General features: G+C 45.2%; 1 protein-coding gene across 1 annotated transcript in view; it reads left to right on the top strand.

The window, feature by feature from the left end:
- LOC138260020 (glutathione synthetase-like) overlaps nucleotides 1-24,226 on the top strand; it is a 327,470-nt gene that overhangs the window by 179,597 nt on the left and 123,647 nt on the right. The window contains exons 8-9 of the mRNA XM_069208089.1: nucleotides 14,537-14,603; nucleotides 20,731-20,925. Coding sequence (XP_069064190.1) covers nucleotides 14,537-14,603; nucleotides 20,731-20,925 — 262 coding nt within the window. The remainder of the gene's footprint in view (nucleotides 1-14,536; nucleotides 14,604-20,730; nucleotides 20,926-24,226) is intronic.

The following is a 24,226-nucleotide window of genomic DNA, read 5'->3' as shown; positions in this document are numbered from 1 at the left end:
CGTTCCAGGTGCTTTCAAACGGCAGCTATGTCCTCCTCAATAGACTGTTGTGCATGCGGGCTGGAATAGTTTACGTTGTTTCGGTCACTAAGGTCGTTACATGCTGCGGGAACGTGTGGTTTCCCCCCACCAAAATTAGGGAGGTAGCGGATGGTTGGCCTCACATTGCTACTTCCAAGGTGAATTTTGACAAGTTAAGTAGACTAAAGGCTTTATTTTTTCAGAAGCATGTGGCCCTTACATCTGCACGCGAGACCTACGCACTTCAAGTGGCAAGGTCATCGGTGGAAATACAGTCCCTGTTAAATACAAATTTTCCAAGACACTTTGGTGAACTCGTGGGACGTATATTTAATGCATCCAGCACGGCTGGATTAGCACATTTTTTCAAAGCTGTTGGTATTGGTTTCGTTCACACCTTCTCTTCCATATTTGGTTTAATATTTTCAGCTATTCATTCAATTTTCAGAAGCATTTTTGGGGGATTGCCAATAACTTTGGCTTTATTAGGCGGCATTTTGCTGTTCATTCATTCGCATTTATAAAGCGTGCTACTCACCCGTAAGGGTCTCAAGGCGCTGGGGGGGGGTGGGGGGGGGTCAGTGCTCAAAGAGCCAGGTCTTGAGCTGCCTCCTGAAGGAGAGGTGGTCAGGTATGGTGCGAAGGTGGCTGGGCAGAGAGTTCCAGGTCTTCGCTGCCAGGAAAGAGAAGGATCTTCCTCCGGCGGTGGCTTTGCAGATGCGGGGTACGGCTGCCAGGGCTTGTCCGGTCAAGCGTAGGGTGCGCGGAGGAGTGTAGAAGGAGATGCGGTGGTTGATGAGTTTTGGTCCGAGGTTGTGAAGGGCTTTGTGTGCGTCGGTGAGGAGTCTGAAGGTGATCCTCTTGTTGACTGGGAGCCAGTGAAGTTTCTTCAAGTGTCCGGAGATGTGGTGGTGGCGGGGTATGTTCAGGATGAGTCGTGCGGCAGCGTTCTGGATCCGTTGAAGTATCCTCTGCAGCTTGATGGTGATGCCTGCGTACAGAGTGTTCCCATAGTCCAAGCGACTGGTGACGAGGGCGTGGGTGACGGTCTTTCTGGTATCGGTGGGGATCCAGCGGAAGATCTTGCGGAGCATGCGGAGGGTGTTGAAGCATGCCGAGGTCACCGAGTTGACCTGTCTGGACATGGAGAGGGATGAGTCCAGGATGAAGCCGAGGTTGTGTGCGTGGTCGGTGGGTTGGGGAGTGCTGCCTAGGGCGGAAGGCCACCAGGAGTCGTCCCAGGCGGTGGGTGTAGGGCCGAGGATGAGAACCTCCGTCTTCTCTGTGTTCAGTTTCAGCCTGCTGTCTGTCATCCAGTTCGCTACTTCCTTCATGCCTTCGTGTAGTCTGGTCCTTGCTGAGGTGGGGTTGTTGGTGAGGGATAAGATGAGCTGGGTGTCGTCGGCGTAGGATATGAGGTCGAGTCCGTGTTTTCGTGCGATGTTCGCCAGGGGGGTCATGTAAATGTTAAAGAGGGTGGGGCTGAGGGAGGATCCTGGGGGGACACCGCAGATGATCTCCGTGGCTGTAGATCTGAAGGGGGGGAGGCGGACTCTCTGAGTTCTTCCGGAGAGGAAGGAGATGATCCATTCCAGGGCCTTGCCTCTGATGCCGGCGTTGCTGAGGCGGTGTATCAGGGTACGGTGGCAGACCGTGTCAAAGGCTGCAGAGAGGTCCAGGAGTATGAGGGCCACGGTTTCTCCCTTGTCGGTCAGGGATCTGATGTCGTCCGTGGCTGCGATGAGGGCGGTTTCGGTGCTGTGGTTAGCTCTGAAGCCGAACTGTGTGGGGTCGAGTGAGTCGTTGGTTTCCAACGCGGTGGTGAGTTGAGCGTTGATGATTTTCTCAATCACTTTGGCGGGGAACGGTAGGAGGGAGATGGGCCGGAAGTTTTTGAGTTCGGTGGGGTCTGCTGTTGGTTTCTTTAAGAGGGCGTTGAGCTCTGCGTGTTTCCAGCTCTCTGGGAAGGTGGCGGAGGTGAGAGATGCGTTGATGACGTCTCGGAGGTGGGGTGCGATGATGTGGTCGGCTTTGTTGTAGATGTGGTGCGGGCAGGGGTCGGATGGAGATCCCGAGTGGATCGAGTTCATGACGCGGGTGGTTTCCTCGGTGGTGGTTGGGTTCCAGGTGAGGAAGGTGGTGATGTCGGTGGCGGGTTCTGGGGGTGGGTTCGTGTTGGTAGTGGTGAAGCTGTTGTATATGTCGGCGATTTTGTGGTGGAAGAAGGCTGCGAGGGAGTCGCAGAGGTCCTGTGAGGGAGGGATGGAGTTGTTTTCTGCATCGGGGTTGGAGAGCTCTTTGACGATGCCAAAAAGTTCCTTGCTGTTGTGGGCGTTGTTGTCTAGTCTGTTCTGGTAGGCTCATTTTCGTGCGGCGCGGAGGCGTTGGTGGTGTTGGCGGGTGGCGTTCTTGAGGGCTGACATGTTCTCCTCGGTCTGGTTGAGGCGCCAAGACTTCTCGAGGGTGCGGCATTCTTTTTTGGAGTCCTTGAGGTCGGGGGCGAACCAGAAGTTTTTCTTGTGGTTGTTGGTGTTAGCTTGGGTCTTCAGGGGGGCCAGGAGGTTGGCGCAGTCTGAGATCCAGCTCGTGAGGTTGTTGGCGGCTTCGTTGGGGTTAGTGGTGCTGGTGGGTTGGTTCTGGGAGAGGGTCGATGCGAGCTGTTCTGTGGTGATTCGATTCCAGTGTCTTCTTGGTGGTTGCTGGGTGTGGTGGTGCATGGTGGTCTTCTTGAAGCTGAAGTGGACACAGCTGTGGTCCGACCAGGTGAGTTCGGTGGTGTGGCTGAAGGAGATGTGTTTGCTGGAGGAGAAGATGGGGTCGAGCGTGTGTCCGGCGTAGTGGGTGGGGGTGTTGACTAGCTGTTTCAGTCCTAGGTTGGCGAGGTTGTCCAGTAAGGCTGTGGTGTTGTTGTCGGTGTGGTTCTCCAGGTGAAAGTTGAGGTCCCCTAGGAGGATGTAGTCGGTGGACGAGAGTGCGTGAGGGTTGATGAAGTCTGCGATGTCTTCGCTGAACTTGGTGCGTGGTCCTGGTGGTCTGTACATGAGGGTGCCTCTGAGGGTGGTCTTGGGGTCGCTGTGGATTGCGAAGTGGAGGTGTTCGGCGTTGGGGAGTGAGTTGTCGATGTGGGTCGAGATACGGATGGAGCTTTTGTGTGCGATGGCGACGCCTCCTCCGATGCGGTTGGTGTGGTCTTTCCGGATGATTTTGTAGCCATCGGGGATGGCTATGGCGATGTCGGGTGCCGAGGAGGGGTTCATCCAGGTCTCGGTGAGGAAGGCGATGTCCGGGTTCGTTGAGTTGATGAGGTTCCACAATTCGATTGCGTGTCTGTGGACGGAACGGGTGTTGACCAGGATGCAGTGGAGATTGCTTCCGGGGGAGTCGTTCTTGACGGGAGCGGTGTGAGTCCGTAGGCAGGTGAAGCGGCAGCTGCTGCAGGTGAAGGGTCCGTGGGTTCGTTTCGGGGTGGCGCGGTAGCAGCCCGGCGTGCGGCCGGGGTTGAGGGTGGTGAGGGTGGTGGAGTCGTAGGTCAGGCGGGGGTCGGGGGGGCCAGGGGTTCGGGTGCTGGGCGCTGTTGCTGTTGTTTTTTCGCAATGGCTGTCCCGCCGCAACAAGGACGAATGTGGGCGCTCCCATCAGCGCAGCTGTGTCGTGATCGCATGATGCAGCACTTTGGAGCAACACTCCTGGAACATTTGGAGTGTGACTGGTCTCTGTCATTCAGACCGGTTTTGGATTGTGTGCAGCCCGTGTTTCGGTGCCGTTGGTGCTCTTTTGAACATGCACTGGACGTTTGTCACTCACAGCAACGCCCCTCAGTGATTGATGCTGATCTGTTGATGTTCTTGATGAGGGTTTATTACCAGACATGCGCGCTGTGGCTGTGTTTGCTTAGAGAGGCTGATTACGAGCTACCCTTCCTGGAGGAAGTTGATATTAACTCGTTCATAGGCACTGCACGGGATGCCGCCTTGGTCAACACTGAGGCTTTGGAACACACCTGCTCCTTTGTAGTTTTTGGCATGGATCTACCGGTTTTGTCATCTGCCGAGGTGGAGAATCTCCTGCTTTCCATGACTGATGCTTGATTTGGATCTATCTTAAATTGACATTTTTCTTTAAATTCAGCATTTGGCCGCATGCTCGTTTTAAAATTGCAAATTAGTATGCTTATGTGTCCTCTTAACTTGTTAAAATTGAATAGGGTTTTAAATATATTTTAGCTTAGGGCATTTTAGCTTTGGCTTAAACCACTTTCTACCGACAAGGGGAGGGTGTAGTATAGCCATTTTTAATATAGCTTCATGCACGTTAGTCCCCCACACTGTGAACAATCTTGCCGCCCAAAATCCAGTAGTCTCATTAGGATAATGAGAGCCTACGCGACAGTACCACCAGGTCAATGAACTCGGAACACTCCGTAGGAGGTTCCACAATTTGGGCTAGAACATCCTTGAGATCGTCCCGCAGGCCACAATAGAAGAGGGAGGTCCTCTTCTCCTCGGGCAACTCAGTCTCTGCCACCAACTGATTGAAAGAGGTGACATAGGATAGTAGATCCTTGTTTCTCTGGTGCAAATTCAGCAACTCATTGTCACTGGCTTGCACGAAGAGTTGTTTGGCAAACAGTTTCGGCAAGGCTTCCTTCAACTGGTTGAAATCATACAGTATAGAGTCATTGCACTCCACCAGCAGAATAGACCAATTAGCTGCATTGCCTCCCAAATAAGAGATAATAAAAGCTACCTTTGCAGCATCGTTGGGGAATGCAGCTGCCGACACAAAAACTGTAGCTCGCACTGGTTAAGAACATTTTTGAACTTGGCACTATCTCCCAAAAACCTTTCTGGATGAGCTAAGGGCATAGGGGTTGGTGTTGTGACCATTATCTGCATGGGTTGTGTGGTGGAAGTCGTTGGGCCTGAATCGGGTCTCGGAACATGATTATACGGGTCAAACCAAGGGGCCTGTACTACTGGAGATCTTTGTTTTAGATTGGCTCCTCCCCAGGGGGTGTCTTGTGGTTTATACCGCTGTAGTTCAGTGTGCAACTCCAGGTTCTCTTGCTTTATGGAAATAACTTCCTTCTGTAATCCCGCTAGGGCCCTTGTTAAATCTAATAAAAATGGAGCATCCTGAGCAGCTGGTAAAGCCTGTGCTAAACCTTTGAAATTACCCATTGAGGAATCCATCGCCTAGGCAGCCTTGTATGTTGTGGCGTGGCTTTATGTCGAGATGGGGCCACTCACCTGAAAAGCAGGATGTCTGCAGGGGCGATGGTATGCCCCCAACCTCCTGGAACACCTCTCAGCAGCACTTCCTGGTGGACACAGAAACCCCAGCAGGTGTCCCAAAAGGGAAGAGGGAGTGGAAGAGAAAGAGACAAAACACTGCCATGTCTTGCCGGTCCAGCCAGGCACCCTGTATATGCGGGGGACAGGTCATTGTTGACAGAGTGATAGTAAAGTCAGTGCACTCAACTTCCTTGAAACTGAATCTCTCTTTCTGATATGAGCACAGGAGCGGTAGAGGAACACCGGGATGCTCCAGCACTTTTCTTGGCACAATTACTAACACTGCATTACCAAAACCCCAAACTGAGTACCATGACAATAAGTACGACGACACTAGGGCTGGCTTCACAGAGATTCACTGTTACACACTACAATTAGAACTGTGGTTGCACTTATCATGCACAAGAAAGACAAACAAGGGCATTAATTATATCACATATAACTTTCCTGCATGCATAGGGTTGAATAAAAACAATCCAAGAAATACAAATGTCCACTCTGGGTTCAAACAGTTAGGGTGGCACAGTTTGGTTTGGTTTCACTCTGTGTGTGAAAAACCCTTCAAAAAGCAAATTCCTCAAACCTGAAACACAGGCATGAATGACACAATTTAAATCCAAGAGTATTGCTATTAGAGAAAAAAAAGCCACGTAAATGCTCTTTTAAAATTGCACTGTCACTTTTTATATTCCTCGAGCTCAGACAGATTTCCTGAGGCACATTTCGGCAATAATAATGTAGAATGTTCAGAAATGCATTTGTCTCTTCAAGATAAGAACTCTGCCAAAATACGAGGTCCGAAATACACCAGCTGTTTTAGGAAAGCGTGGCGCTCAAAGAACAAACTCCCTAGGGAATACTAGTCACTTAGCTGCAGTCTTTTCCGAAGTGCTAGAGGAATGCCTGGTGTCAGCTGGTACATGAACGAAGAAAATAATTGCCTCAAAAGTCCTGAATATGGGGATGACAGCAGGGGCTGGACTGCCACATCAGATGCTGAGATCAGGAAGCAAAACAAAGCCAAGCAGGGAGGCATGGTTCACTCTGCTATTTATAGCCAATAAGGAAAGCAGTTGAGTTTCCACATGTGGATGAGTCACCACACCCAATTAGAAGCACATGTCTACACCACACCCAATTATAAGCACATGTCTACACCTGCTCACATTAGTAAACAAGCATTGGTAAAACAAGCATTGATAAAACCAATTGTGTAACACAGCACATTATGTTTACTTAGAAACATGAAGATTTAACCAAGAACAGAGATATGATTTAACCCTAATTCCTGGGGATGCTGACAGATAACGCAGGGAGCTACTTGGGGATTCCTGACAGACAGGGAATCCATGGCTATGGAGAAAGTGAGGCAGGGCTTGGGGCTAGTTCCCAATGGTGGCAGCAGCAGTTTTAGAATTACAAATGTTAGGGAACCTTCATTTGATTCTAGGAATCTGCACAAAGTTGTCCCTCCTTACAAGGATGATGATGACATCAACAGGTGGTTTACTGCACTTGAGAGGGCCTGTAAAGTTCAGAGGGTCCCTCATGTACAGTGTGCTGCTATCCTTTGGTTATACTTCTCTGGCAACGGGAGAGACAGACTTCTTATTGTCAGAGAGGAGGGATGCAGGTAATTATCAAAATTCTTAAGAATGCACTCTTGGATGGCCTGGGCTTAACCACTGAACAGTATAGACTTAAGTTCAGAGAGACAAGAAAGGACTCATCACAGGACTGGACAGCCTTTGTGGACTGTTCTGTGAAGGCCCTAGAAAGTTGGTTACATGGCAGCAAGGTGACTGATTATGAAAGCCTTTATAACTTGATTCTGAGAGAGCATATCTTGAATAATTGTGTGTCTGACTTGTTACATCAGTATCTTGTGGACTCAGATCTGATCTCTCCCCAAGAATTGGGAAAGAAGGCAGATAAATGGGTCAGAACAAGGGTGAGCAGAAAAGCTCATACGGGGGTGACAAGGATGGCAAGAAGAAAGATGGTGAAAAATCTCAGGACAAGCATAGGGAGAAAAGTAAATCTAAAGATCCTTCTTCGGGTCTAAAACACTCCTCTGGGGGTGGGGATATAACTTCTTCATCTTCTTCAAACTCTTCACACAGTCAGAAAAAGCGTTGGTGCTATGTGTGTAGAGATAAAGGCCATTGGCCAGGGGATAAGTCCTGCACAGGTAAAGCCACTGAGCCGACAATCACTAAGACATCAGACTCTAGTGCCCCTAGCATTAGTGGTAATAGTGGTGGGACTACTGGCAATAGTCAAACTAAAGGTGTAGTTGGTTTCACTTTTGGGACCATAATAGAAACTGGGGTAGACAGTCCCAAGACAGTTTCTGTCACACCTGGTTGCATTGGCCTTGCCACCTTGGCTGCTTGTCCCCTTAACATGGATAAGTACAACCAGTCAATCTTAATAAATGGTGTTGAGGCCCAGGCCTACAGGGACAGAGGTGCCAGTATCACTTTGGTGACTCAAAACCTAGTGTCACCTGCACAACACCTCTTTGGACAGAAGTACCAAGTTACTGATGCAATAACTCCACTCAGTCTCTCCCCTTAGCTGTAGTTCAACTTAGTTGGGGTGAAGTTACTGGCCCTAAGCAGGTGGTGGTATCACCTAGCTTACTTGTAGATTGTCTCTTAGGGAATGACCTAAAGGCCTCAGGTTGGGCTGACATAGAGTTTAGTACCCGTGCATCCATGCTGGGTATCCCTGAGGAATTGTTTCCTCTCATTTCTGGTGAAATGAAAAAGCAAAGGAGAGAACAAGGCCTGAAATCTCAGGATCCCTCTCCACCAACAGGTAAAAAGGGTATCACAGTATCCCTTCCCCACCCCGCTACTAAGGACACCATTCCTGAGGTGGTAGAAACCTCTCCTGGGGTGGAACCTGTACCAAAGGAGCCATCAGCTACCACAGCTGGACTCCCAGAGGTAAAAGTACCTCTGTGTGGAACCACTAATCCAGATGTGCAAAACTGCACCATTTTAGTAAATATGGAGCATCCCACCAAACTTTGCAGATAAACTTTAGTGCAGCAGCCCTGCACTACCTCTAAACACTTAGGACAACAGCCCTGTCCTAGTGTGGAGCTTATAGGACAGCAGCCCTGCCCTGCTCCAACTCAAGAGAAACAACAACCCTGTTCTCTCTTACAGCCATATGGACAAAGTTTTTGCCCAGCTCCAGCTTTAATTGAGACAGCATCCCTGTCCAGCATTTCCTGCCTTTGACATAGGCCCAGTGGACCAATCCCACTGCCCAACTTTAAAATATACTAATAGGAACTCTGAGAATTTACACTCACACTGTTGGTTAGGTAAAAATCTCCAAACAGGGTGGTTTACATCCCCACAGGGAAGTAACCATATAGTAGATGATAAAGGCAGTAACCACTCTATTGCAGATCTACTCTCCACTTATCTCCACTTAGACAATAATGTCTCAACTGGCCAAGGTTAGCCCTATTGTCCTTCGTTGGGGGTGGGGGAGGTGTAGGAAAGTAACCTCTTCCTAGCATGGTTACCCCCACTTTTGGCCTGTTTGTGAGTGTGTGTCAGTGTGTTTTTACTGTGTCACTGGGATCCTGCTAGCCAGGACCCCAGTGCTCATAGATAAAAACCTATATGTCAGTGTGTTTTGCCTGTCTTACTGGGATCCTGCTAGCCAGGACCCCAGTGCTCATAGTTTGTGGCCTAATGTGTATGCCTGTGTAGTGCCTAACTGTGTCACTGTGGCTCTGCTAATCAGAACCTCAGTGCTTATGCTCTCTCTGCTTTTAAATTTGTCACTGTAGGCCAGTGACTATATTTACCAATTTCAGTTGGCATACTGGACCTCCCTTATAAGTCCCTAGTATATGGTACTGAGGTATCCACGGCATTGGGGTTCCAGGAGATCCAAATGGGCTGCAGCATTTCTTTTGCCACCCATAGGGAGCTCAGACAAACCCTTGCACAGGCCTGCCATTGCAGCCTGCATGAAATAGTGCACACACTATTTCACAGCCATTTTCACTGCACTTAAGTAATTTATAAGTCACCTATATATCTAACCTTTACTTTCTGAAGGTTAGGTGCAAAGTTACTAAGTGTGAGGGCACCCTTGCACTAGCAAAGGTGCCCCCACATAGTCAAGGGCCATTTCCCCGGAATTTGTGAGTGCTGGGACACCATCACACGCGTGCACTACATATAGGTCAATACCTATATGTAGCTTCACAATGGTAACTCCGAATATGGCCATGTAACATGTCGAAGATCCTGGAATTGTCCCCCCATTCCAAATCTGGTATTGGGGAGCCAATTCCATGCATCCTGGGGGCTCCACCATGGACCCCCAGTACTGCCAAACGACCTCTCTCAGGCTTGCACTGCAGCTACAACTGCTGCCACCTCACAGACAGGGTTCTGCCCTCCTGGGGTCTGGGCAGCCCAGTCCCAGGAAGGCAGAACAAAGCATTTCCTCTGAGAGCAGGGTGTTACACCCTCTCCCTTTGGAAATAGCTGTTATAGGCTGGGGAGGGGTAGCCTCCCCCAGCCTCTGGAAATGCTTTGAAGGGCACAGATGGTGCCCTCCTTGCATAAACTAGTCTACACTGGTCCAGGGACCCCTTCTCCCCTGCTCTGGCGGGAAACTGGACAAAGGAAAGGAGAGTGACTACTCTCCTGTCCATCACCACCACAGGGGTGGTTCCCAGAGCTCCTCCAGTGTGTCCCAGACTTCAGACATCTTGCTTTGCAAGGCGTGGGGGCACTCTGGAGGGCTCTGAGTGGCCAGTGCCAGCAGGTGACATCAGAGACCCCTCCTGATAGGTCTATCCCTGATAAGGTAGCCAATCCCCCTCTCAGGGCTATTTAGGGTCTCTCCTGTGGGTTCTCTTCATATTCTGCTTGCAAGTTTCCTTCAGGAATCCTCTGCAACAACTTCAGACTCTTCTGACCTTGGATCAACCGCAGCCTGCTCCAAGAAACGCTATAACTGCAACAAAGTGTCTACAAGAGACACTTTTCTTCAGCAACCTCAGCTCCAAGTCAGCAACTGCAACAGTTTCCATGGTGTGCACGCTCTGGGGACTCCCTATCTTCATCATGCACCAGAAGGACTGAAGAAATCTCCAGTGGAGTGACAGAGTCACTCTCCTGTTCCAAGCAGGCACCTTCCAAGATGACGACCTGTGCCCTTGGACTCCTCTCACTACAACAAGCGTGCTCCTAAGGACACAGAGGGTGTACATCATCAACCTAGACTGTCCTGAGGTCCTTCTGACGCGATTTGGAGGAGGTAAGACTTTGCCTTCCCTGAGAACGATGGTACCCCTGTGTACTATGTCTTCTTCACCTCCTGAAGCCTCTGTGCACTCTGTGCAAACTTCCTTCATGCACATCCTGGCCCAGGTCCCCATCACTCCACCCTGTGACGCTGAACTCGCTGAGTTGTTTTCCTGCGGCATGGGACCTTCTTTTGTTGTGCTGCTTCAACCTCATTTTGCACTTCCTTTGAACCCAGATCCTGCAGCTACTTGGGATGCTGGTGGGCATCCTGAGGGCTCTCTAAAGTGCTGAGAGCCCCCTCTTCCTCCTCACACAGAGTTGAGGCCCCCAGGTCCCTCCTAGGTCCATCCAGTGCCATTTTGACAAAAAATTCACTTTTGTCATAGCCAAGGCTTGTTGGTGCCTTCCAACACGAAATCTTATCTGCAACGATCTTCATGCCATGGGACATCCTTTGCATCATGCAGGAACCCACTGGTGCATTTCTGCAGTCTTCGACTAACTGGGGACTCTTCTTTTGCACCCTCTTCTGGGTTGGCAGGGGCTCCTGTCCTTCCTGGAACTTCTTTCGACTTCTGGTCTTGGTCCCCTTCCTTTGCAGGTCTTCAGGTCCAATAATCCAGCAGTTGTTCTTTGCAGACTTGTTTGGCTGCTGCAAAATTCCAAAAACAAGGTGTAGTGTGTCCTAAGGAAACTTGCAGTACTTTACTCCTGCTTTTCTGGGCTCTGGGGTGGGGTAATTTACTTACCTTTACTGTATTCTTACTCTCCCAGTGATTCTGCACACACTACACTTGTCTAGGGAGGAATTTGTGATTCACATTCCGCTTTTTTAGTATATGGTTTGTGTTGCTCCTAGACCTATTTTTTCCCTTTGCCTTCTATAGGATTCCCTACTGTTTGCATTGTTCTAGGACTATTTACTTGTCTAATTTTGGTGTCTAGTGTACTGTATATATTGTGTATAATACTTACCTCCAGAAGGAGTATTGTCTCTAAGATATTTCTGGCACTGTGTCACCCATATAAATACCTTTATTTATGGTAACACTGAGTATTGTCTTTACTTGTGTATAAGTACTGTGTAACTATGAGTGGTACTGCATGAGCTTTGTATGTCTCCTAGTTCAGCCTTAGCTGCTCTGCTATAGCCACCTCTATCAGCCTAAGCTGCAAGTACACTACTACATTCACTAACAAGGGATAACTGGACCTGGTGTAAGGTGTAAGTACCCAAGGTACCCACTACAAACCAGGCCAGCCTCCTACACTTTGTAAATTATGCCTAGCTAAAATCAGATTGGAGAAACATTTTTATGTTTGTTATTGCAACCAAAAAAGTTGATTGGGATAATCACTTTAATTCTTAAAATGTATGCTTGCCTTTAAGAATCAATAACCATAATCAGCAAGTGGGTATCAATTGCTAGCTTCAATAGTCTGGGCTCAGGTGCCATCTTCACTGTTTCGACAATACTGAATAGAACGGGAAAATAACAGTACTACAACTGAAACTCCACTGAAATATTGTGGCATAGTGAGTATAACACACATAACGTAAAATGTTTGATTCACAAATAGATATGAAAATCTACACTTGCAGGTCTATAGCTATGATCTGGTGTAGATTTTCAGATTAATGGAATCCTCAATGGCTTTGACGAAGTACTCGCAGGCAGTCACACATGTGTAATTGTTCATAAAGTGCAACAATTCATCTGAAAATGGTTTCCTAAAGCACTTTTACACTTGCTAAGCATTTTTTAGGGTGTTTGATCCCCATTCACACCCTGGAAATTAATGCATTCCTGTCCTTGGCAGTAGGAAATCTCCAACCTTTCGAAAGTGGGAAAAGCGGTTGTTAATATCAATAAACTTGTGAATGAAGGAGTCTGTGCAAATGTTCCTGAAAATCCACTGACTGCCCATCATTAACGTCTATTAACCAAAATGCGAGGGGTAGCAAGGTGACATTACACTTCATTTAATGTTTACATTCACTCACACATATGCTTACACATAGACACATTTACAGATACCAGGGGCGGCTCCTCCACAATGGCGGAGGAGAGTCGCCCCACTGACTAAGAGCCAGCAGCAGAAAAGTAAAATGATATTTGAATATCATTTTATTTTTCCTCTGTATGTTAAGTCAGCAGGTGGAGGGAGGGGTGGGGCTGGGTCTCAGGAGGTGATCGGGGCAGGGATGAGGAGAGAAAGCACTAGGGGCCAGATGTAGGTAGCTTGCAAGTCGCATTGCGAGTATGGGCACTCACGGGGATGGTGGCCTGCTGGAGTCAGCAGACCACCATGTCCGTGACTGCTTTTTAATTAACCAGTTTTTTTTTTCCATCTGCAGCCCGTTTTCCTTAAAGGAAAACGAGCTGCACTTGAAAAAAAAAAAAAAAAAACGTCAGTTTCGTTTTTTTTCAGGGCAGGCAGTGGTCCATTGGACCACTGCCTGCTCTGAAAAAATATTTTTTTTTCCATTCACAAAGGGGAAGGGTCCCATGGGGACCCCCTTCCTGTTTGCGACTGGGTTACCATCCACTTCAAGTGGATGGTAACTGCGATTTCATTTGCGACCGCGAAATTGAATAGCATTGCGAGTCACAAATAGGAAGGGAACACCCCTTCCTATTTGCGAGTCTGATATGCATTTTACGAGTCGGATCCGACTTGCAAAATGCATTTCTGCATAGCAGAGAGGCTTTTGCGCCTCGCAAATGGTGTTTTTCGCCATTTGCGACGCGCAAACCCTTTGCTACATCTGGCCCTAAGTGCTATGTGTGTGTTTGGATGGCCTAAGACGGCCGTCCAAACATACATGCGCTTAGGATTCTGTAGCCCGGCTGTGGACACAGCCAGGCTGGAGAAACTGCACAAGCCCCAGGATTGTGTCTAAGTGGCAGTCACTCCCATTCAGACCAATCCTGATGCTGCTTACATGCTATATTTAGCATGTAAGCAGTGGCAGGATTGCTGGGGAGCCTCTTCTGGTGTCCCAGAAAATTATGGGACCCCAGAACAGGAAAGGAGGACGAGCGATGCGGCAGGAGCAGACGGCGGCGGAACGAACAGTAAGTTCATTTTTTTATTATTTAATTTATTCCCCACTGCCCCATCGTCCCAGTCTCCCCTGCCCTTGATCTCTGGGGCAGCCGCTGCTGACAGATACACACACCCACTCTTACATAACCACAGTCTCACCTGCACTCATGCACATAACAAACATTTAAAATATTTTTTTCTACTTATCTCAGCTGCCAGGGAGGGTCCTATTCCAGCAAATTATAATTCATTCTTTATTAAAGTAATTGTGAATAATGAAAGATTATTCACGGTTAGTCTAATAAAGAATTGACAAAATAACAAGGAAGAGGAGCTGCCCTTCTGGGCAAGATGCTCAATTGGCCACCTCTGAGGTCAGGGGTCACAAAGGCAGTGGCAAAGTTTGCAAGGGTCAAGCTAGGGGGTGCAGCAGTGACCTCTGGCGACACCTAAACTACATCCATGGGACTAGATTTACCATGAATGGGATCTTTGGGGCATCAGATATATCTTGGAGACCATTACTAGCCTCTGACCCAAGAGACAGTACACCCATCTTCTTAGCCTGGCAGAGAGCAAACCCACATATATGTATAGGAGCCACGTGAGCCCTCCACCTTCCATTTAAGAAGGCTGGGGCTCATCAAGGTAAGGATATCCCAGGAACTGGAGAATTAATTATAGTTATGGGCAATTTAAAGTTTATAACATTGTGTAGTATGTTTGTAAATATCAAACAGAGAAATGCTGTTTTGTGCACCTGTTATTCGTGTTAATGTTTGCTATCAGTATATAGTGTTCATCATTTTCAAAAATGAATTTCCATCATAAAATCCTTGGATAAAGTCTTATTAATTTTCAAATCTGTATTTATAGAGATGGAAATGAAGTTGCTGTGGTATACTTCAGGACTGGCTATCTGCCTGAGGACTACAGGGAACAGGTTTGTAAAGACCACACCTTCATATTCTTAGGATTTGCGGGTAACCTGTCTATTTGAGCAGATTGAGCATTACTTGATATAACTCTCTAGATACTCAGGGACCTATTTACAAAACAGTTCATGCAGCGCAGCTAAGTAAGTCACCCTGCAGGGCTGCACTGCATGCCAGAGAACGGGCAGGAATGTGTGGTATTTAAGGCAATATGGAGCAAACCTGCCCTGTCCTCTGTGCTGGCACCATGTTGGCAGCCTAGGGACAATGCAGGCTCCCTTGCACCATGGTTCAAGGGTGCCTCCTTTGCATCCAGGATTGATTTTGCACAGGAAGGGACAATTTCCTGCACAAAAACAATTGTGAAAGGCATAATCTTCTTTGTACGTGTGCTGCAGAATGCAGAACACAAGAAAAGATGAAGTAACAATGAGAAGTAAAGATTTATTTCTCCTTGTTACGCCTCTCCTAGGAAGACGTATCATTTTAGTGCATTACCAGGCTTACCAGTTGTGGTAAATATAGAAATGCGAAAGAAACATGGGTGTTGCATGGTGACACCTACGCCACGCCCATGGAATGACTTCCAATTTGTGCTGCGTTGCCTTACTCCATATTTATGGAGCCACTCAAAGCCATGCAAAGTGGCCTTGCATGACTTCATAAATCTGACTTAAGGTTTGCATTGCTCTTAGACCATATTGTGTGGTGGGAGAGCAATCAAAAAACCTTCTAAATAGGCCCCTCAGACTTTGTTTCTCCCTTTTCACTACAGACCTTCAATTCTGAGCTATTGCACGTTATGGGCCTCATTACGACTTAGGTGTTCTTTTCCAAAGACCACTGAAGCCGCTGCAGTCAACAGACCGGTAATGCTTGGGGTCTGCTGACCACCATATTAAGAGTTGTGTTTGGACTTCTGCCCATTAATAGGCAGAAGTCCGACCCAACGGAGTTGAATAGGCGGTTCCATCACCAGCACCACCACGCCAGCAAGTCTCCGAGGGAGAGGCCTGCCACCGGGCTGGAGGACCTCACCGCCGGCCGTGTCTGTGCAACCGTGCCAATGGGCCAGTCTGCGTTGTGGCGGTTTGGCTTCTGCCACACCCCACAACTTGTAATGCGGTGGTCTTTACAGCCGGGTCTGCAGCAGTCTTTACCACCAGGAATGCAGTGGTAGGACCGCCACAGCAAGGCTGGCAGTCTGATGACCACCAGCCCATAATGAGGGCCTATATTTCTTGCAGTTGACTTTTTTCCTCAAATGCCTTTCTTCATGTTAGGGTCTTTTGTTAATTAGTAGTAATTTTTTATCTGACCATGAAAGCTGATCTGAACCCCTTATTCTAACTATTATGTAATTTTATTATGCTCATCTACATTACAGAATAAGGCCCTCATTACAACCCTGGTGGTCGGTGTTAAAGCGGCGGTAATACCTCCAACAGGCCGGAGGTAAAAAAAAAAGGGATTTGGACCACGGCGGTTACCGCCATCCCAAACCGCCACTTTAACACAACGATTGCCAGGGTGGTAACAGCTGCTGGGCTGGAGACTTCGGTCTCCAGCCCGGCGGCCGTCACAATCCCACCCTCAGGATAACGACCCGGCCTACTGCCATGGTTTTCGTGCAAATCTTACCGCCACGAAAGCCATGGCTGTAGGCACTATCGGTGCCAGGGAATTCCTTCCCAGGCGCTGATAGGGGTCTCCCCCACTCCCCTCCCCCTCCTCAGAGTCGTCCCCTACCCTCTACTGCCCCCCACACATATACACTCCCACACGCACACCCATATACACACATGCACACATGCATACCCACTACCACCCATTCATGCACACATACATACCCACACACCGCAACACACACCAACATACCTTGTCACACACATGCATTCACAACACACAACACTCACAATCACTCATTCATGCACTTCATGCACGCATCCAATGCGACTCAGACCCGCAGGCATGCATACCAAAACATACACCCCCCCGCATGCAAACGACACCTCCCACCCCCCTCTCTGGTCGGAGAACCTGACTTACCTGCTTGCAGGGAGTCCTCCGGCTGGAGACGGTCCGCTGCTCTGCTGGTAGCAGCAGCATCCGCCAGCAAAACACCGCCAGGCCGTATCATTGGTCATGATTCGGTCGATGGTGTTTTGCTGGCGTGGCAGTGCTGCTGTCAGCAGCGCCGCCTTACCACCGTCCGCCACCATGACTATCGGCGGTGTTCCACCAGCATTCTGGCGGAATGCCATAGACGGTCATGATACGCGTAGACAGCTGGTAGCCACGGCGGGGGTATGTTGGCAGCTGTCGCCGTGGCGGTAGGCGGTCAATACCACCAATGTTATAATGAGAGCCTGAGTTTCTTTAGTACTGTTTTCTTCCTTTCTGTTCACTGGTTCCATTTTAAAATCTGGCTAGAATCACAAATGCATCCCTGACAATTAATTTTCTCTCTCCTAGAAGCTTACGCATTTATTTTCTAGAGGTTTATAATTCTCCTTTGCTTCCAGTGATATTATGTGTGGTCTAGCTCACAGCAATATAACCAGTAAAATTGTTTATGTATTTCCTAATATTTAAAGTCATCTGCATAAAATGAATCATTAACCAAGTAGAAGATAAATGTAATCCATCAGTCATGTCCTGAAAGAACCTTGTCTAAGATTAAAAATATTGTTTGTAGCTCATGTTGTTGGTAGATGTCTATCACAGAAGTTGCCAAATGTGTTATCCAAACTGGTCAACCTAGTGATGTATTTTCTAAGGTCATTACTCAGAGACATAAACTTAGGTTCAATTGAAAGTCCTTCCGCCTTCCAGAATTAAAGAGTTGCAAAGATCCAGGCATGAGCTTAATAAAGTTGTCTAGATTCAATCTCCATACGCTGCCTACTGATCCTTCGTTATGAACTTTAGGGCATGACAATTGTAATATTCTCTCGTCAACCTCCTTTCCAAGTCTATATTTTTACTGAGATTAAAAAGAAGCCTATGTATTTGATTATAAAATCAATTTCCAACATATCTGAATAAAACCATTCCTTCAGTTCATGCTGTGAATGAAATCGAGTGCCCAGCTTACTTTTAAGTTAAAAGATGAGATTATGACAGTTCAACTGCCCCTACTCATAGAAGACGTCTCAATCCAGAGCTTAACTACAATGAATAAACATGACATGGAACATAAGATTTACATACTTCAACCTAAGACTTATGCTGGTGGCAGCCTCAGATACTCTCCGGAAACCAACGCAAATGACTGATGGTAAAGTAATACAATATGGTAAATATCTTTAGAAGAAAGTAAATTAAAGTCTATTATTTTCAACCATCTGATTAATAAATATGGGAAACTCAAAGATATTCTATTCATTGTCTTGAGGAACACATATCCCAGTCAGTTGTCATAAAGCCAGTATCTTTGAAGGTTAAGCCTCCATCTTCTCACAAGGAAAGTAGCAAAATGTCTTGAGTCCTACAACTATAACCTATTCTAGTCTGGATTCCTCTCACTCAGGCAGGTGAACAAAGTCTTGACAAGCTGCTGGGTACACCTGTGAAACACATTGGCCCTTTGGTCATCCTTGTTTCCAGCATATGCCTGGTGGTGGTGTAGGTGTATTTTATTTGTAGAACTGAAGCCCACTAGTAACACTGCACTTCGTAAGAAACAACACATTGTTGAGAGGACCAGAGTAATGGCAAGGCACAAATGCTTGGTGCAGAGATTTGAATATTCCACCACATTCAGCTGAAAAAGACTAACGTAAAGGTTGTTTGATTCTGTACATGAGAGTCCCGCCCTTTAGAGAGCTAAGTTCATGGCTTTCTGGATGCCATAATTTAGGACTGCACACTGGGCAGGTAGGAAGGTTGATTACAGTATAGGGACTTGTAAGTGAAGAAAGGAGCTGAATAAATACCTTGTAGATCGCTGTGGTGTGGCATGATTTTTTCCAGTCTATTGTGATTCTGGCTGCTGAGGAGGCAGGTGAGATATTGGCAAAACAACCTGCAGAAACGTTCTGAAGTCAATGTGAGGCATGACCATGGATTGTATGGCTTTTTTCAATTCCTTCAGGGAAGAAAAAAGGGGTTTACTTTTCCACTAGGTATATATAGCAATTTGTTGAATGTCATATTTGTATGATCTGCATATCTGTAGTGAGGTGTGAGTCATTGGTAAGTCTAGTGGAGTGGAGTTGTTATGAGAGTGTCCTCTAACTATCACAGCCATGAAAGTTCAAATTTGAAAGAGTTTTTTGTGTAACCTTCTGGGCTGAAAATTAAACATGGAGTACATTGGCTTCCATGGTTGGATCATTTCCAGATAAGATTTGAAGAGGTAGGGGCTCCTGATAGATATCAGCAGACGGATTACTCTGTCACAATGGTGACAGATGTCCCATCCACTGAAATATAAACTCCTGTTATTTCCTATGGAATTTACATTGGCGGATGGAATATCCGTCACGGTTGTGACAGAGTTCCCATCCGCCAGTATCTAAATCAGGCCCTAAGTATGAGGGATAACTATCAACATAATTTTAAATTAAAATCTTCATAATACCAACTGAAAGTTGGTCTTTCAATTGAAAATATTGAAGAAGGTGGAAGCTGGAATGGATCCTTGAGGAAACTTTTAAGCCATCCAGCTTTGTTCCAAGCTGGATTCATCTACTGGTGCAAATTCCTATTGTCAAGAAAGAAGATGAAGCAGTCAAGCACCCATCACAGAAAGTCCATGCAGATCTAAACAGTTTTAGTTTGTCTCCTTTGATTGAGTGTAAACAATTTGATGAGAGTTTGAGGAGATTAAGGAGGCAGGATCACCATCTCTCTCTATCTCAATATATGCATAAATTAAATTGGGATAAAGATAATGGACTCTAGATCTAAATATTACAGAAGCTATAAAAAGTAAATCCCACAACCAAATCACATAACCATATAACTAAATTATGCAAAATAATAATAAAATCAACTCAATAAATTGGCAATATTTTCTAGTATATTACAAGTAATATTTCAATTGGATTTACCCGAAAGATTTAATTAAAAGGCTGTCCTTTCTTCATTAAAACAAAGGTAAGAATTATTCCTCGATTCCAGAACTATTAAACAAATAACTATGGTGGTCTAGTGTTTCAATAAAAAGACTACAGAATTATCATTATCTCCTCTTTCAGCATTTGAAGCCAGGATCCTTCAATTTCTAAGATAAGATTATACAGCAAGTGGGATCAAAATGTAGTGTTTCACTACTGATTCTACACATCTGACTAAAATTAACTCAGCCTAGTCATTTTTCTCAAATTATCTTTCTGTTCCATTTTAAATGTGGATTACAGTTTGCTCATTCAATAAACTCGCCAGATGGTACAAATGAGATGAAACAGAAGGGTCCATCATGGTTTGTGAAAAGTTGGAAGAGACTAGTACTTTTTGGTTCTCATTACAAATTGCAATGCACAGGATTCAACTTCTACACCCATAATTACTGATGCCATGTAGCAACAGCCCGCCAGCACCATCCAAATATAAATTAAACCCCATTGAATGGCGAATGATTTACTTTCCATAAAACCACATGTAAGTTATAATTCATGGGTTTCAATGCTCCCTACTGACACAAACAGTATGCAAGTGAATGTTTTTTGGTGTCATTCATGATTTTGTCCTATTTTTTAGCATAAAATACTTCTTTGCTTTCAAAATGGTGGGAAAGATGTATCTTGAGCTAAAAGAAGAAGAGAATACATATCACAAAATAAGGTGTAATTTTGCCCAATTTATTGGCATTTCATGTTATTTATGCAAATTGAATCACACACATTTCTCCCGTGCCTAAAAATTTAGGTATTTGTTATTTAAAGAAACAGATTTGAATCAGGTTTCTCTTCCTGGAAAATAAGTTCTTGCAACCATTTGTAATGCTGTTGCACTTCAGTGAAGTACCAGCTTGTCGCCAAACCTTTCAGTGGCGGTTGCATGGAATGTTAGTAATATGCTAGCAATTTGCTAATTTGATGTCACCTTTCCAAACCACGGCTCAAAAAGTGATGAATGAGGAGGATTTGGTTGTGTTCTCTGTGCTGATAATCCTCTCTTCTCTTTTAGGACTGGAAGGCCCGTCTGCTCATTGAAAGGTCCAAAGCCATCAAGTGTCCGGATGTTGCCACCCAACTGGCGGGCACCAAAAAGATACAACAAGAGTTGAGCAGACCAGGGATCTTGGAGAGATTTCTGCATGGCAAGCCAGAGTCAATAGCCCGAATACGGGCCACATTTGCTGGACTCTATTCTCTTGATGAAGTAAGTACATTTATTTAGTGCCCTAACACCAACAACTATCTGGAGTTGTCTTCGTCAGTCGGAGGAGACCTGGTGTCGCAGGACCAAGGCTGATTTGCAGAAGGTGGGTTTCTGTCTAGAGTGACCCACTGGGCAAAAAATGATGGACTGAAATGCAATCTGGAATAATTGCCAGTGGATAAGATTCATTCAAGCATCCCTAGCAAACCATCTCTAGAAATTGTTCAACTTACACTGAGGGTCATTAGAGATCATGAATATTATATCGTTTATGGAGCAGGGGAACATACATTTCAGAACATTTATGTTTTCTAGATGTAGGGCTTTAATAATTTTAATGCATAACAGTGACAACAAAAATATGGTTGACATTGAATTGGCAAAGTAGTTGGTTCCAATTGTACTTTATAAAAGTATTAAGCCATGTCTTGGCATAAGTATCTTATTTTTTCTCTGCACTTTGTTGGTTGCTGTTTAAAACATTATTGTAGAATTACAGCAATGTTTTGTAATAAATCTTCTTTGGAATCTAGCATAGCATATAATGTAATGCATTGCAATCAATTATATTTTGTAGGCACAACATTTATTTTTATATTTATAAAAATGAACTGGGTGATAATTCATCTGAAGTGCAAACTCTCAACAAACTCTCAACAAGGCTGTGTAATTCATGCCTTCCCTAAATTCTTTTGAAACAATAATCGCCAATGCCTTATCTACACTGAGATCTTTTTTTAATACATAATGGATGCACATAGATAATTGCTCTTATCTGAAAAAGCAATTGTTGAAGAGTAGAAATCTGACAGTTATTAGTTATTTGTTGAGATTATTTTTTGCTAGCGAATTATATTTAAAATAAATTCCACACTTTTTTGTTCATGACATATATATCAGTTAGAGAGACCTTAGAACTCTCTGTCTTAGAAATGATACCCAACATTGAGTACCCTGCTCTTTTCTTTCCTTGGCTCCAGGTACTTGCACTGCTGCAGCAGTGATTGGAGGAAGGTGCATTTCATTGACATGCAGCATGTTCCTCCCAAACCATAATTTGACTTTGATGAAGGCCTCCCGAGCCCAACAGGGATATGCAGGGGATGTACACACTGGGCCTACAGCTCTATTCTTTAAGCAAATATGTCTGCAGTCATTCATGCCAGTGGTGACCATAAGGTCAAGAATGCTGTCCCATATCCCACTCTCCTCCCTAAGGTTAATAGCACATTGATTTTATCCCTTTGTTATCCGCTTTTCAGTGTTCAGTTTCCTGAAAGTTTGGCTACTCACTCCTCCACGACTGAGTTTGTGGTTACCACCTCTTTCATTGACCCCCTGTTTCACATTCACCACTGCCACCTGTACAGCTGCTCCTTTTAGCACTTCTAATGCCACTTCTTTCATTTCTATCAGTCCTCAGCACCTAGCTCACATGCCCTTTTCTCCATGTCATTCTATTGGGAAGTATTCTTCAGAAATCCACAGTCTTATCAAGTTAGAGATAATATTCATAATTAAAAATCATGTGCAATCTCTGTTGACTACTACTTCACCTGCCTCAATGGCCCCTCTCTTCTTGGAGGAGGCACAGCAGATTATCGCTAATCAATACTTTGCATATCTCCTTTTTCTATCAGCAATGTTATATATTATTCTCAACCTAACTCAGAATGTGAAAGCACTTTCAGCCTATGGTGACCATGACATGTTTACCTCATTTGTTCCATTTTTTATTGACATTATCACAACTTCAAGCCATCATTATGATACGACCATTAATGCCACCATAATCAAGAAGATTTACACATCACATTGTTGTTTCCCCTTGATATATCATCAAAGAGTTAGTTGCGATCAAATGAAAATGTAAACTATTTGAGAAGTGCTCACAGGTTACATTTTTACCCATGATAAGGAACCTAATGAGGAAGTAATGCAGCATTTCTAAACATTTCTCAGGCCAAATACAACTCACTGAACTAGAAAAAGCAATCAATCACACAAAAATGATCTTTGCAGTCCTTATCAATCTTGTAAGTACTCTGCCACGGGATCTGACATTTATAACTTCTTTTGGGCAGTTTTGTCCATTCTGTAGCCACTAATTCATCTATTACATCATCTCAACAACTATAACTTCTTCTTTCAGACTAAAATTGAAACGGTTTTCAGGCATTCTCCCTGAATGCCAACACTGATGTGGACCCTTTTTCTCTTTCACATGGAACTTCTTTTCTTAATTCTCCCAATGTTCTTGCTGATTTCACCGTCAAAACCTTATTTTCCATACTAAAGACTATCAAGTCTGTCTCTTTGTTAGATCCTTGTCCCATCAGGTTAGTCAAATCTATACCTATTATATGGTTACCATAACCATTATTTTAGTCCGACTTATAACAGATTTCTGCCTCATATACCTTTCTACTACCCAGGTGCCAAGTGATTGGAAAAAGATAAACTTCAAAGTAGAACTTTGCTAAAACTCTTGAAATAATATATTTCGACAATCAGGAGAAAGAATGAAAAAGGTTGTAAATCAACTTAAAAATATTAGCTCTCTGCAAAGCTTGCAGAATGTTTAGGGACCTAAATACAATACCCATCCTCAGAACTATCTGTCTGCTTCTTTTTGAATCCATATGCAACCAACATTTATCTAAATTGCTGTTTCAACACAAAAACAGGACTTATTTCTGCTATTGAAAGCATTTGAAAAATTGTGGATTCTGGTAGTGAAACTGAATTCATTTTTTTAAATGTTACACACCTTACTCAACTATTTCACCCCAATTGGTGTAAAATATCTATCCCTACAGTGGACTTAATCATTTCAATCAGCTCACCTACAGTCTCCTTTCCCCTCTATCAGTTATACTCCAAAGCCATCTACTGCAGGGTTTCTCAGGGTTTCTCCCTTAGCCCTGTCCTATGCCACTTGTATATTTACCCTCATGTCACCCTTGTCCATTTATTTCATTTTAAATTCTATAGATACACAGATGAAAGCCAACATATTCACCACTTACAGTGTTACTTACCTCTAGCCCAGTCTCTTTTCAAGTACTTCCTGTGCACAGTCCAAACTGGATGCATGTGAATTTTCCTCACCCTTATTCAGATAAAACAGAAGTTCTTGATTTTAGCAACCCTACTACCTGTACCAATGCTTGGTGCTTGAAATATCTTGGCCCTCCTATTCAGATCAAAATATCTGTATAATGTTGGTGTTGGAAAATGGGTTATTGGTAGGGCAGGTAGGTAACTACACCTAGCAACAAGCCACTAACCTCCACATAGG

This window comes from Pleurodeles waltl, chromosome 2_1, assembly GCF_031143425.1.
Source record: "Pleurodeles waltl isolate 20211129_DDA chromosome 2_1, aPleWal1.hap1.20221129, whole genome shotgun sequence".
In the NCBI taxonomy this organism is placed as follows: Eukaryota; Metazoa; Chordata; class Amphibia; order Caudata; family Salamandridae; genus Pleurodeles; species Pleurodeles waltl.
This window is presented reverse-complemented; position numbering and strand designations above follow the sequence as displayed.